The sequence below is a fragment of the Raphanus sativus genome, chromosome 4 (assembly GCF_000801105.2).
Source record: "Raphanus sativus cultivar WK10039 chromosome 4, ASM80110v3, whole genome shotgun sequence".
NCBI lineage: Eukaryota > Viridiplantae > Streptophyta > Magnoliopsida > Brassicales > Brassicaceae > Raphanus > Raphanus sativus.
In genome coordinates this window covers 42,730,173-42,743,385 of record NC_079514.1, presented here as the reverse complement: position 1 = coordinate 42,743,385, position 13,213 = coordinate 42,730,173, and the positions used below count along the sequence as shown (strand labels likewise).

Below are 13,213 nucleotides of genomic sequence, written 5' to 3'. Positions count from 1 at the left end.
ACTTTCTAGTTTAAATAAATCTCCCCACATGTAATGTAACATGATGAGTATGGGATCCCATCTCCCACACTACAAACCGAAATTTAAAATAACAAAAAAAAAAAAAAAAAAAAAAAAATTAAAAATAACACATAAATATACATTTTGTTTATAAACTCACATTTTGAACGTATACTTTTACCCAAATCACATCAAACTTCGTTATTGCGTACATATCAAAAGGCACGATAGATTTGATATATCGTGTTTAATGCTTTAGTTATGTTTCCCTCTTGTTACAACTTAAGTTTTCAAATTCAATACTAATCATTAATCCAACTTATGAAAAAAAAGCACCACTTTCCTTTTTGTGTTCCATATTCAAATGAGTTGCTTATTTATTTATTTTGAAATATTTATGTTTTTTCGGTTCCACCGCCGACGGTGATATAACAAGAATTAATGATTCATAACACAACTGAAAATCCAAAAGGGTCACATTCCTTATAAAAAAATTGGTTATAAATAATCAAATAGGAAAGCAGAAAAAATACTTATGAAATTAAATAAAAATACAAAAATACAAAATAACTACCCAATATAACGACCACCTTAATCACACGGTCACACGCCATACACAACAGAGCAGAGCAAAGAGATCACACAGAAGAAAAAAGAAAGTAACTTTCTTAATTTTCTCTCTCTCTCTCTCTCTAAAACACACGCAAAACATGGCTGAGCTCGAGAGTCCAGGAGTAATGCCGAAGCTAATAGCTTTCTTATCTTCATTGCTAGAACGAGTTGCCGAGTCTAACGATCAGTCCCGGCGAGTCACGACTCAGTCGCAGAGTGTTTCCGTGTTCCACGGACTGAGCCGGCCAACCATTACGATTCATAGCTACCTCGAGAGGATCTTCAAATACGCCAATTGCAGTCCTTCTTGCTTCGTCGTGGCTTACGTTTATCTCGACCGTTTCACTCAAAGACAGCTTTCGCTTCCGATCAACTCCTTTAACGTTCATCGTCTCCTCATTACCAGTGTCATGGTCTCCGCTAAATTCCTCGATGATCTGTAAGTTTCTGTCATTCCTTTAATCGAAATTAACACCTATGAATCGAGGGTCTAGCTCATAATTCACTATCACAGCTTAAAATTTCAGTTAATGATCATCCAGTCCCCTATTTCTGCAATGTTCTGTTTTTGTCTACTCTGTTTCTCTCTGTTTGTTCCTCTGAAACGCAAAGATTCGATTTTTAAACGCTTAAAATTCAGTTAGTGATCATCCAATCCCCTGTTTATGAAATTCTCTGTTTTTCTCTGCTCTTCTTCTCCCTGTTTGTTCCTCTGAAACATAAATATTCGATTTTTAAACGCTTAAAATTCAGTTAGTGATCATCCAGTCCCCTGTTTCTGCGATGTTTCTCTCTGTTTGTTCCTCTGAAACATAAAGATTCGATTTTTAAATTGATTTGGTTAATTATTCACTAACCGCACCGTTGATAACTTAAAACAGGTACTACAACAATGCGTATTACGCCAAAGTGGGAGGGATAAGCACGAAGGAGATGAATCTTCTGGAGCTTGACTTCTTATTTGGGTTAGGTTTTGATTTAAACGTGAAGCCAAACACGTTCCGCGCTTACTTCTCTTATCTTCAAAAGGAAATGACTCTTGTTCAACCTCTCTCTCTCGTTGTTGTCCCACCAAGATCTGTCATTACCTTCAACGACGAAGAAGCTTCTCATCAGAAACAACAACAGCATCAACTCGCTGTTTAATTTACACAAGATTCCAAATAAAAAACAAAACAAAAATCCAAGTGGTTTTTTGGTTTCTCTGTTCTTTATCACTCTGGCCCTTGTTTTAATGAAATGTGTAGTTGTAGATGATGTAGAGGTTAGTCGGCAGGGACTCTTATCTTTGTCTTAAATCAATCTTGATTAAGAAATTTCAAAGCAAGTTCGTGATCATTTCTCTCTATATATTATATCATATATGTTTACATGTGGACATGTGTGATAGTGTTCATCTTTACAGACTGACTTGGCAACATTAGTTTTAATGTCACTAGTAGTAACCTTAAACTTAAATAACCAAAAAATCTCTATGCTATAATTATTTATGTTTTGTTTTGTTTTGTCTGATATTCAAATTTTACCAATGCGCATGGGTTCTTCTATCAGTAACAATAATAAACAGGAGGTACAATGATTGTGATTTGTGGAGAAAATTTGTTGTTTCTTGTTCTATAGAGGGAACAAAAGAACATGTGCAGAGCAGAGACAGACTGTAATGATAAAGAAATACAGTCAATAGACCACTTGAAAGAGGCTAAGAGACTGTGACCCTTGTGAGAGGAGGTTATACAAATAATATATATTGACAAAATAAACCGCAAAGATTTAAGTTTTTAAGTTTTGACTCTAAATCTTTTCATAGCTCATACATACAACTCAAGAACACAAAACAAAGAGAGGTGAAAGAACAGAGAAAATTGAATTTGAGACTGGTTTTTAGAAATTGGTTGCTGTACTAGTACTTCTAAGAGGAGAGATTCCTTATTTCTTGGAATGGAGAACACACCTAATACTACATCATGAAAAAGTGCAGCCCTTGCAAAATCCATAGGTCAAGGCAAGAGGAGTCAATGAAATTTGTAACTCAAGGTAGAAAAATGGAGTCCTTTTGTGAGTAATGAGATTAATTGAACAGAAGTGAAAGAAAAAATTATGAGTTTAAGAAGATGAAAATGCCAAAAGAAATCCAACTATTTGATCTCATTATAGTTGCTCATGCGTAATAAACCGGCTTAGTTTTAGTTTTGTTTCTTTTGACGTCAGAAAACTGACAAATATCCATTGATGCAGCAATTTTTTGTCAGAAACCTCCATGTGGGCTTAATGGGCTTGATAAGTTGTCGTAGCTATCGGAACCACGATAACCAGTAACACATTACGAATTTTCCATTAAGTGAGACTCTGTGTTTCTTGTATTTGAAGTATTCTAGTAGCAGATTCTTGTTCACACACTACTTTGACAAAGTTGATGTGTATAGTAATGGGCCTGGTCCACTAACATTAATTCATATAACTCTAAGCATATTAGTTTTAAGCTAATTCATATTTCTAACAGTATAGTTAAATTCCTTTTTAACATGGAAACTAGATTTTAGATTGCGCGGATGTTATTAATATTTATCATATTACATACTAACTCTGTTCAGAAAGTAAGACGTTTTGTGTTTTCCTTTGTTCAACAAAGAAATATTTTGTATAATATCATTAATGTTTTTTCTATAAAAATTAACTCAGTGAATTTGCATTTGATATTTACCATGACTTACTTAAATGTTTTTTGGATAAAGACAAATATTTTTGGTAACATTAAATTCCTGATCAACTCTTTTTATTTTAAGTTTCTTTTTTTCTCAAAATCACAAAGAAAAAAAATAAAAGAAGATAGAAGAAAAAAATGAACAAAAAATGATCATGTTTGAATCATTTTGCGAAATGGTAATGATTTTTAGTAAGTTACATTCACTTTTTTAAGGAATAAAAATATTTTAGAAAAAGTGTTTAAAATAATTTAAATTCAACAACAAAAAGGTATGAAAAAAATATTCGACAACTCATGGTGTAGAAATAAGCCAAACATTAATCACAAATGCATAAAAAGAAAATGTATTTATTGTTTCTCAATCTATGTGAAATACTCTAAACGTACTACTTTCTGGAATGGAGATAATATTTGCTTTGATTGGCATGTAAACCCACAACATTTAGTTGTTTATACATTGTAGTTTATTGTTTAATATATTCAATTCCTTTAGTTGTTTGTTTATTTGTATGTATATGTATTTTTCAAAAATTTGTAATCTAATCTATTAAAACAACAAATATGAACATATGTAGAATTTATTATATATTAATTGTTATAATGGTGAAACTTTAATTTTATGTTTCGTATAGTTTAACTAACATGAATCCGTTCACTGATTTTAGGTTCATTTGGTTTGGAACACGTAAAACTATTAGACAGTTAATTCATAAAACAACTCTGTTTTATGGTCAATAGCATAAAATGGTAAATATCAGAAAGGTTATAAGGGTTAGTACTATATGTATTTCTGTTTTAATAGATTAGAAGATTTAGTTCATGACAAAAACTAAACAATGGGAAGCCAATGTGGCGCTCAGACTAGGCTCTAAGTGGCCAAAAATTATGGCTCGGCCCATCTTTATCAGGTTCCAGCCCATCTTTTCATTTTACATTGACGCTACTAAAGAATATTGAAACTACACGAGTACCTGACGACCCAATTATTTCTCATAATGAACTTTCTTTGGTCTTCCATAAAAGGTGGTAAAGTGTCAGTGCCTCAGTGGGCATGCGTACATGGGCTCTTTTAAAAAGCCCATTTAGCCCCACCAAAGATAGCTGTCATGTTAAACAACGCCGGAGCTCTAGCTCTAAGTTACGTCGGAAAACGACTATTACCGAATGAAACAATCGAAGGATCTGCTTTAAGAATACTGTGGATTACTACAATTACGTTACTTCTGGTGAAACATAAGAGTCTGAGATATTATTAACTGAGTGAAATTATAAGATAAAAAGAAATTGAATTTAGAACATAGTATGCTCTGTTTATTGTCGGAACAAAATTTAAACCCCCCAGATAAACAAAAAAAAAACTATCAACACATTCATTTACATAAAAACCAGATCTAACACTTTTCTCAGATTCCGACATCGGAAACAAGATAAAGATAGAAACAGAGCAAAACTTTGCATGTTTTTTTTTTCTTTTTTCTTAAAGAGGGTAATATATAAAGAAAAAACTATCTGCTTATGTAATAAAAACACAACTAGGCCACCACGAGAGTTCCTGTCCGTACGGTTTTTCCGGCGGCGGAATCTTTAGCTGCTTCGGAAGATTTCTTGCGGAGAGATCTAGCGGAAAGTCTCCAGCTTTTCTCTTTGGCTTCATCGTGCTCGATCTGTTCTTCTCTACACTCTTTGCTACAAAACGCCTTGTCTCCTCTGTTAAAACAATCAAGAAAAGATCTCAATATCAATAAAGGCAATCACTTTCCAAATTCCAGATCCAGGAATTTTGAATTGATATGATCGGATTAGTTAGTTACCTGTACATGAAGATATCTGAGTTGAGAGCGAGGTGTTTACGGCAGAGAGAGCAAGATTCCAGAAAGTGTGGCTCTTCGCTGCTGCCGAAGAAGCTATTGTAATGCGACGCCATTGCTAACACTAATCTTGAAAAAAATGACGAAAGCTTTGAAATTGAGGAAGAGAATCGACTGCAGAAGCAGAGATTTGAGATTCAACTCAGAGAGGAAGGAGAAGGAAGGAGGAGGGGGAGAGAGTTGATTGATTTGGTGTGAATATATAAAGCGGAAGCTCGGACTTTCTCTGCTTGACTTTTAGTGAATCACCTGTGGTGCAGACCACTATAGTTACTGTGGTCTACAGTACTTCTTCACCGTTCTTTCTATCCTTAGTCCACTCTCGAAAGATCTATACGTTAAAGTTCAATAATTCATTAATTTTATTTTATTTTATTTTATTGTCTTTTTATTATTTTACAAGGGAAATTTTTCGATATTAAAATACAATGAATCAAACTCTTTGTCTGGACCAGTTATATTTTTATTTTTATTTAATTTATAGACATAATAATATTTTATAGACATAATAATAATTTTTTAAAAAATTCTCCGGCACAAAAGTCTATACATTTTTGGGCGACGTTGAGCAATAGTGAACATAAGTATAAAACTAGTAGTAGAATTTTTAATTTTTTGAATTACAATAATTTGGGTGGATCTGGTTGGTCGAGGGGAATCAAACAAGTCTTGCGTTTGTGAGATTCGTTGGCCATTACAATAACATGCATAACGCATGATTGATGGACTTTTCCATAAATATAAAATTAACATTGAACCAAAGTTTCCAAAATTTATATTTTTTTATATTACTGATATTTTTGAACTCAATATTCTGAAACATTACACTGTTCACGTGTGTAGCTTCTGCCCTCTTGGGATGCATCTCCCCTGGACAGAGTTTCATCCCATGGGTAAATTTATAATTCACCTCTCATTTGTTTAGTGCTTTGGTTTCTTTCATCATTTAGTTTGTGCTTTGCTTGTTGTACTTAGATACTCCTAATTAATTCCTTTATGGACACTTGGACAGTAACGTTGTCTTAGTACAATAGTGTAGGTGAATAAATATTTCCCGACACAACATATCTTGGAACACGTGCTAAGTTGCAGGTAAAAAAGATCCGAATCTCTGGTTGAAAATCTGTAAAGTCTGGCACAATCTCAGTTCAGAATAAAAGTTAAAATCTAATAGTCAAAAGTACGTTCTAGAAACATGTACTTTGGATTTAGATATGAAAGGCATGCATACGCTTATACTTGTCCTGGTAATAAGCGAGCAATAGCGTGACCGACCTTCATTCATTAAAATCTTTGATAGACACTCACATTCCTTGTTTGTATTTTAGTTAATTGCATAAGTATACCTGTCACATATGTAAAATTATACATAAAATATCAGTACCGACTTGAGATTAATAAGTTTTTGGTTCATATAACAAAATCTTTCTACATTAAATTTTCAAATAACACGAAGTAGTATACTTTGACATTTTAAAATCAATGGTAGGTGAACAATTCTAGTAGTATTATTATATTAACTAAATATTACGTCAAGCACTCAAACGTTTCTGAGTAAGCAATGACTCACGATACTAACGGCAACCCAATAATAAACTTTAAAAACCTTTTACGAATATATAAACAAACAAAAGTGTAATAATACAAACAAAAGAGATAATCAGTGGTTTTGTGATCAATCATAATAAAAGTCCAAAAGATGAAAGTGGCAAAGGACCACACAACTTGTCTATCTGTCGATACAACAAGGCCTTCGAGTCGGGAGATGGGTCCTCCCACTAGAGTTGGGAATATCAAACGAGGAGCTGACTAGGTCTAACTGGTGACCATCTCGGAAATAGTAGGAACAAAAAGAAAAAGAATTGATGGGAATAAAATTATGGGAATGATAAGGAACGGTTATTCCATATCAAATTTAGTGAGGAATAAATTTGTTTTTTAATTCTCTACAATAAAAGGAATGAGAAGGAATGAAAAGAAATGACTATTCCTAATGAATGGTAAAATTTGTTAGGAACATTAAGGAATGCATTATTCCTTTTCAATTCCTTGGTCACCAAGCGTTTTTAAAGGAATTGTTATTACTTATGGGACCCATAAGCACCACTCTTAGGCCCAATAATCAAAATCTCTTTGTCTCTCGGGCCCGTGACAACTGCCCTTGTACCCCGTTTACCCTACCTTTTGATTACATACCCACCTGCCCTTGACACGTGTGGTAAAATCTCACTCGTGCACCAGCTAAGCTGTGTATTTTTGCTACGTGTCGTTTAGTGAAAGGTATTAAGGTTGCATGGAAATTAAATTCGGTTGTTTTGATTCTACGGTTAAGTTGGTTGTTTTGATTGCAGTAAGTGGCACTAGTTAAGTTAAACGCCTCTTTGTCTGTTGGCATTGCTATTGGTGGAGATTGTGTTCCCAGGATCCTACGGTCTATGTTTCGGATCAACATTCTAGGAGCTCTATGTATTGCAGATAAAGATGATGGAGAGCTTGGAGGAAGAGATGAAGACTCTCTTGTTAAAGCTTTGAAACAGGGGAAAGTCAATAAACCTTGGGTCAGTGGAACTTACTTGTGCACGGCTCTTCATGTCTGAAGTACAGTTTGGTCACGCAGTAAGTGGCACTAATTAAACGCCTCTTTTGTCTATTGTCCAAATCAAAAATACTTCTTTTGAACATGATATGATTATGAATAGGGCGAGATGGAGTCTACACATTCCACTTGATGAAACCAGAAATTTGATAGGGTTAGCTTAGACTTAGTCGTAAATGATCAAATTCACACGGGATCAAACTGAATTCACACTTGGATTGAATCAAATTCACATTCTATAAAGCAAGAGAGAGTCGATTTGAGAGTTCGTTCATTGGGATTTTTTTCTATTAAAATTCATACAAAAAATGCCTACAAACTGTCCTAGTTATGAAATAATACCCAAGACGGAGGAGTATGGAAGACCCAAGGGGGAGCGATACATTGATCTTGCAATCGGATTCGGCTTCTGTTTCGTCCTAGTGGTGTTACTTCACTTCCCTAAGAAGTGCTGCTCGAAGGGTGGCCGAATTGGCGGATGAGAATGGACTTTCTCCGCTACGACGGCTACGGCATTCCCAATTATTATATATATATTCCCAATTATATATATAATCAAGCAATATAAAACTGTATCATGCCTAATTAAGCCTGCATCACCAAAAAATCTAAACTTCCTAATTAGATTATATTTTTGCTATATGACAATCAATTAATATTAAAAACATAGATATTCCAAACTGAATCACGCCTAGCTACAATCAAGCAACATCTAAATGTCTACTTAAGCATTACAACTTACAAATCACCAATAAAGATCCTTCCTAATTAAGTTTTTTTTTTGCTTAATTTTTTTCTTGTTTTTGCATGATTTTTTTAAAAATTTATTACAGGTCCTCGCAGCACTCCTAAGACATAAGTCCTTCCTAATTAAGTTATGTTTCTGTTATATGGCAAATCGATTATTCTTAAAAATATATATAACATGATCCAGTAATGTCGGTGTCGACAAACTAAGTAGTGTAAATGTACTTGTTTCAACATATCTATATCTGTGAAGTCTGGCACAATCTCAGTTCAGAATAAAAGCTAAATCTAATACTATAGTCAAAACGTTCTAGAAACATGCACTTTGAATTTAGTCAAAACGTTTTGAATCTATACTTGTCCTGGTAATAAACAACCAAGTACCAAACCAAACTTTTTTGGGGTTAATTAGGTTGGATTTATCTTGAATTGAACTAATCAAAAACCAAACCGGAAAAACTTGATTTATCTCTGAAATGGATCTCATTAGCTAGGCCCAAATCGCTAACTGGATAACAACTAATGGGCCGTAACAGTGACCCAATTCAAAAACATAAGAACCAACGAGAATCCTCTACACGATCTAGCCAAAATTGCGCGACTAGAAGAAGAGCTGCCTCTGCTTGTGCTAAGAAAAAAAAGAAAAACCTTATCTCGCAATGGCTTCCACTTTCGTCTCTCTACCAAAACCCTTCTTCGCTTTTCCGGCTAAAACCAATGCTGCTTCTCTAGCTAACCACAAGCTTCTCGGTACCGACAAATTTGAAACTCTTGTAAAGTGTCAAGCTTTTAATGTTTTGTGCCGCCGTCTGATGATTTGTTTCGTTTCATGTTTTCTCTTACAGGAAGTCGAAGAGGCTGTCTGAGAGTTAAAGCGATCTCCACTAAATGGGAACCCTCAAAGGTACTGTCTTTTTTTTCCCGTTTACTTTTATCCAAAAATGTAATTCATTTCGTTGTCTTAATTCGAATAATGATAAAATCTCAGGTTGTTCCTCAAGCCGACAGGGTTCTTGTTCGTCTTGAAGAGCTTACTCAGGTCACTATCTCTTATAGCTAGCTCCTTTTATACTCTGATTAAATTAGAATCGAGAAGAGACTGTAGTTGATTGCCTCTGTTATCGCAATTAGATCGCCAATAATCATAGATTTTTTTTTTCTGTTGATGTTGATTCTGCAGACAACCTCGGGTGGAGTGTTGTTGCCCAAAGCAGCTGTTAAGTTTGAGAGGTATCTAACCGGAGAGGTAAAAGCTTTGCTACCGTTTTTATGTATATAGCATATATGAATTGACTTGAGGATCTTTTTTGAGTAATGGCTTTAAATCATATTATTATAGGTTGTCTCTGTTGGTTCTGAGGTTGGACAACAAGTTGGGCCTGGAAAGAAGGTTTTTTTTTTTTCAACTCTTAACCATCATTCATTGTAGGTTAACTAGTGTGAATGTTGTTCATTTGTTTCGCGTTTTGCCTTTTCACAGGTTCTGTTCTCTGACGTGAGTGCATATGAGGTTAGTTAGTTATTATGTTTTGCCTTCTTCTTGACAATGGAAAAGAGCTTCTCTGCAAATTAATTTGAAGCATAGATAAGTTCTTTAGGATTTTGGAAGTGTAACATGTTTGAATTCACTGTTGTACAGGTCGATTTGGGGACCGGTGCTAGGCATTGCTTTTGTAAAGAGAGCGACTTGTTGGCCCTCGTGGAGTAAAGAGAGACCTTATCCGAGAAGATACACGTCTAATACTTCTTCAAGATTTTTAGTTGTTTGCTGTAATTCTCAGACATCATATCTTGTTTTGTGACAGTTTTCTTCAATTTAATATCATTTCGAGGACAATCATTCAAGCAAAATTGTAAGGAATTTGAAACTGTTTCAAGAGTTCCAAGAATGCATCTCAAAAAATAACTAAATAATTTGCAATCCCCATTATATAAGAGAGAACTAGAGTGAACAATCTCAAAATAAACAAAAAGGAGAAGCTTTGAGAGAGGTTTAGCTAGACAGTGGAACGATTGTAAACGTATTCATTAGCAAGCAGAGCAAGAAACAATCTTGTCAGCTTCACAACACCAAAATGGGCTCCAATACACGTAGGAGAGAAGACGCGTTCTAATTACGTGCAAGCCTATGGGCCGTACTGATGAGGCCCATAACGTTTTAAGCCTATGGTCCGTACTGAAGAGGCCCATAACGTTTTGAATTTTTATTAATCAGTGTCTAACTTCTTATATATTGTAAATTACCCCCAATAAGTTTCTAATTTAACATAAATGACCCACCCCATTGGTGCTTCTTTCTTCGAATAAACAACATTTCAGCGACGAGATCTCTCTTTCTCTCTCTCTCCGGCTTTATATTGGGAAACTGCTTGGACGTATTCTCAGATCCGTCAAGTGTAGTTTGATAGATCTTGGAGGAATCAATGGCTCCGGTATCGGCACTCGCAAAGTATAAGCTGGTGTTTCTGGGAGATCAATCCGTGGGGAAGACGAGTATCATCACTCGATTCATGTACGACAAATTCGACAACACTTACCAGGTTTATCCCAAGTTCTCCTCCCTCCGATCTAGTGTAGCATCTCGACGACGTTAGCTAGCTAGCTTTGGTTTGATAATTGAGATCCGTTTTTCTGATCTCGCGTGAGGTTATTATGTGTGATCTCTGATTTGTAGATCGTAACAATCACTAGTTAGGGATCATTTGTGTTGTGTGAGTGTGAGCTCCTTTAGCTTCTCAGTCATGGCGTTGTGATCTCGCTCACTTTTGGTTGTTGTTAATATTAGAACTTAGAAGATAGTAGAAACGCAATGGAATTGGAATAGATCGCGGCGTTGATCCTTGTGGTTTTGTAGATTGTTGTTAAATGTATGGGACGTAACAATCAGTTGTAAGGATCATGTGTCCGGTGCGATGTTCCTTTAGCTTCTCATTGTTCGTGATTTTTAGCGTTGTGATCGCTCGGTGTTGTTTGTTTGTTGTTCATACTAGTCGAGAATGTAGTCCTGTACTAGATCGTAGAAACGTAATGGATAGTTATTGAAGTAGTTGTTAGTTGATAAATGAAAAAAAATAAGTATATGATCTTGATTTGTAAAATGTGATCATTACGTTTTTTAAATACATAATAGTAAGTAAACCATGCTTGTTTATCATTATTATACCCAAATGTTCTTCCTGTTTCACAGTAGTTTATGTTGTTTTTCTAATTTTCAGGCCACAATTGGTATTGATTTTCTATCCAAGACTATGTACCTTGAAGATCGAACTGTCAGACTGCAGTTATGGTAAGATCTGGAATCTCATTAAAGGAATAAACTAGCAGATGATGATTAACAATGGGAGATGATTCATATGACAGGGATACCGCTGGGCAAGAGAGGTTTAGGAGTCTTATTCCGAGCTATATCAGGGACTCTTCTGTTGCTGTTATCGTGTATGATGTTGCAAGTATGTGTACCTTCTCTGGACTTTTCAAAACACATGCATACTTTCCCATAAATGCGATGTTGGAGTTGTGATAATAAGTAATCTTATGATCCATCCAGATTCTTGGATTGTGAAACTTGATATTTATTTTGTTTTTTTTCCTTCTGTTGACATATAGGCAGGCAATCGTTTCTAAACACTGCTAAGTGGATCGATGAGGTTAGGACAGAGCGTGGTAGCGATGTCATAGTTGTGCTCGTGGGGAATAAAACCGACCTTGTAGACAAAAGGTTAATAATCATCTTTTCCTTAATATCTTCCTTGTTAAAATCTTCATGTCCAAATATCACTATGTTTCTGAGATGAATAAGTGTTGTAACTTGTAAAGTACTAACCATTGTTAAACCACGTCTTAGTGCTCAAACAACCCAACAAAATAATATATGGAACTGCATATAATCAAAGGGGGCCTTAATAGCGTTTACTACTGTGGATGGGGCCTTACTAATAAAATAGGTTGTTTTTCTCAGGCAAGTGTCAATAGAGGAAGCAGAAGCCAAGGCTCGTGAGCTTAATGTAATGTTCATCGAAACCAGTGCCAAAGCGGGCTTCAACATAAAGGTAAACAAAGAATCTTCTCATCACTTATTACTGAGTTTTCCTTGGAACACAAATAAGAGAATAGAATTTCTTTGAACACGAACTTTTGTTTAGACCCATCTCTACCAACCTGCTAATTAGTAAAAGACTACATATACATCCTCTTCTTTCATATGGATTCTATCTTTGATACTCTCTCTACACTTTTGTCCCTTTTTTACTTGTTTACTGCTAGGCTCTTTTCCGCAAGATAGCAGCAGCTTTGCCCGGGATGGAAACACTGTCTTCAACAAAGCAAGAGGACATGGTTGATGTTAATCTCAAGTCGTCCAACGCCAATGCATCTTCGGCTCAGCAGCAATCAGGAGGATGCTCTTGTTAAAACCAAAATTTGGTAACAAAACATTATAGAGAACAAAAGAACATACTCAGAGAAAAAGCAGCCCTCGCATCATCTGATCCGCTATTATCTTCTTATGTGTAAAATTTTTGCCTCTCTCCTTCATCAGATTGTTTTTAAAAAAGAGTCTACTTGCAAAGTTTATGGTTTGCCCCTAACTCTGAACTGTTTTCGTCTTTGGAGTTTTAAATACTGTGATTTTGTGTGTCGCCAAAATTGAATTATATAACATTGAGCTATTATATAAAGTAATGAGTA

The 13,213-nt window shown here is 35.1% G+C and overlaps 4 protein-coding genes across 4 annotated transcripts; 3 read left to right on the top strand and 1 right to left on the bottom strand.

The window, feature by feature from the left end:
- The first annotated feature begins 600 nt into the window (after positions 1–600).
- Positions 601–1,950, top strand: LOC108854384 (cyclin-U4-1). The gene is made up of 2 exons (XM_018627926.2): positions 601–1,051; positions 1,494–1,950. The coding sequence occupies exons 1-2, from the start codon at positions 711–713 to the stop codon at positions 1,756–1,758; spliced, it is 606 nt and encodes a 201-aa protein (XP_018483428.1). The 5' UTR covers positions 601–710; the 3' UTR covers positions 1,759–1,950.
- Positions 1,951–4,659: 2,709 nt separating this feature from the next.
- On the bottom strand, positions 4,660–5,366 carry LOC108854385 (FCS-Like Zinc finger 3). Its single transcript, XM_018627927.2, has 2 exons — positions 5,128–5,366; positions 4,660–5,023 (listed from the first exon to the last, which is right to left on the bottom strand). Exons 1-2 carry the CDS (start codon positions 5,238–5,240, stop codon positions 4,849–4,851), a joined length of 288 nt encoding a protein of 95 aa, XP_018483429.2. The 5' UTR covers positions 5,241–5,366; the 3' UTR covers positions 4,660–4,848.
- Positions 5,367–9,105: 3,739 nt separating this feature from the next.
- On the top strand, positions 9,106–10,364 carry LOC108851942 (10 kDa chaperonin 2, chloroplastic). Its single transcript, XM_018625419.2, has 7 exons — positions 9,106–9,277; positions 9,373–9,431; positions 9,516–9,566; positions 9,708–9,773; positions 9,867–9,917; positions 10,008–10,037; positions 10,167–10,364. The coding sequence occupies exons 1-7, from the start codon at positions 9,187–9,189 to the stop codon at positions 10,233–10,235; spliced, it is 417 nt and encodes a 138-aa protein (XP_018480921.2). The 5' UTR covers positions 9,106–9,186; the 3' UTR covers positions 10,236–10,364.
- Positions 10,365–10,797: 433 nt separating this feature from the next.
- On the top strand, positions 10,798–13,203 carry LOC108849377 (ras-related protein RABH1b-like). Its single transcript, XM_018622925.2, has 6 exons — positions 10,798–11,067; positions 11,743–11,813; positions 11,888–11,976; positions 12,134–12,245; positions 12,486–12,576; positions 12,791–13,203. The coding sequence occupies exons 1-6, from the start codon at positions 10,951–10,953 to the stop codon at positions 12,935–12,937; spliced, it is 627 nt and encodes a 208-aa protein (XP_018478427.1). The 5' UTR covers positions 10,798–10,950; the 3' UTR covers positions 12,938–13,203.
- The last annotated feature ends 10 nt before the right edge of the window (positions 13,204–13,213 follow it).

Excerpts from the sequence above, each read along its gene's own strand:
- LOC108854384 (XM_018627926.2), top strand. The coding sequence starts at position 711 with ATGGCTGAGCTCGAGAGTCCAGGAGTAATGCCGAAGCTAATAGCTTTC. Across the intron at positions 1,052-1,493 it reads GCTAAATTCCTCGATGATCT|GTACTACAACAATGCGTATT; the intron begins GTAAGTTTCTGT and ends AACTTAAAACAG.
- LOC108854385 (XM_018627927.2), bottom strand. The coding sequence starts at position 5,240 with ATGGCGTCGCATTACAATAGCTTCTTCGGCAGCAGCGAAGAGCCACAC. Across the intron at positions 5,024-5,127 it reads TCAGATATCTTCATGTACAG|AGGAGACAAGGCGTTTTGTA; the intron begins GTAACTAACTAA and ends TTGTTTTAACAG.
- LOC108851942 (XM_018625419.2), top strand. The coding sequence starts at position 9,187 with ATGGCTTCCACTTTCGTCTCTCTACCAAAACCCTTCTTCGCTTTTCCG. Across the intron at positions 9,278-9,372 it reads AGCTAACCACAAGCTTCTCG|GAAGTCGAAGAGGCTGTCTG; the intron begins GTACCGACAAAT and ends TTTCTCTTACAG. Across the intron at positions 9,774-9,866 it reads AGAGGTATCTAACCGGAGAG|GTTGTCTCTGTTGGTTCTGA; the intron begins GTAAAAGCTTTG and ends ATATTATTATAG.
- LOC108849377 (XM_018622925.2), top strand. The coding sequence starts at position 10,951 with ATGGCTCCGGTATCGGCACTCGCAAAGTATAAGCTGGTGTTTCTGGGA. Across the intron at positions 11,814-11,887 it reads ACTGTCAGACTGCAGTTATG|GGATACCGCTGGGCAAGAGA; the intron begins GTAAGATCTGGA and ends TTCATATGACAG. Across the intron at positions 11,977-12,133 it reads TATCGTGTATGATGTTGCAA|GCAGGCAATCGTTTCTAAAC; the intron begins GTATGTGTACCT and ends GTTGACATATAG.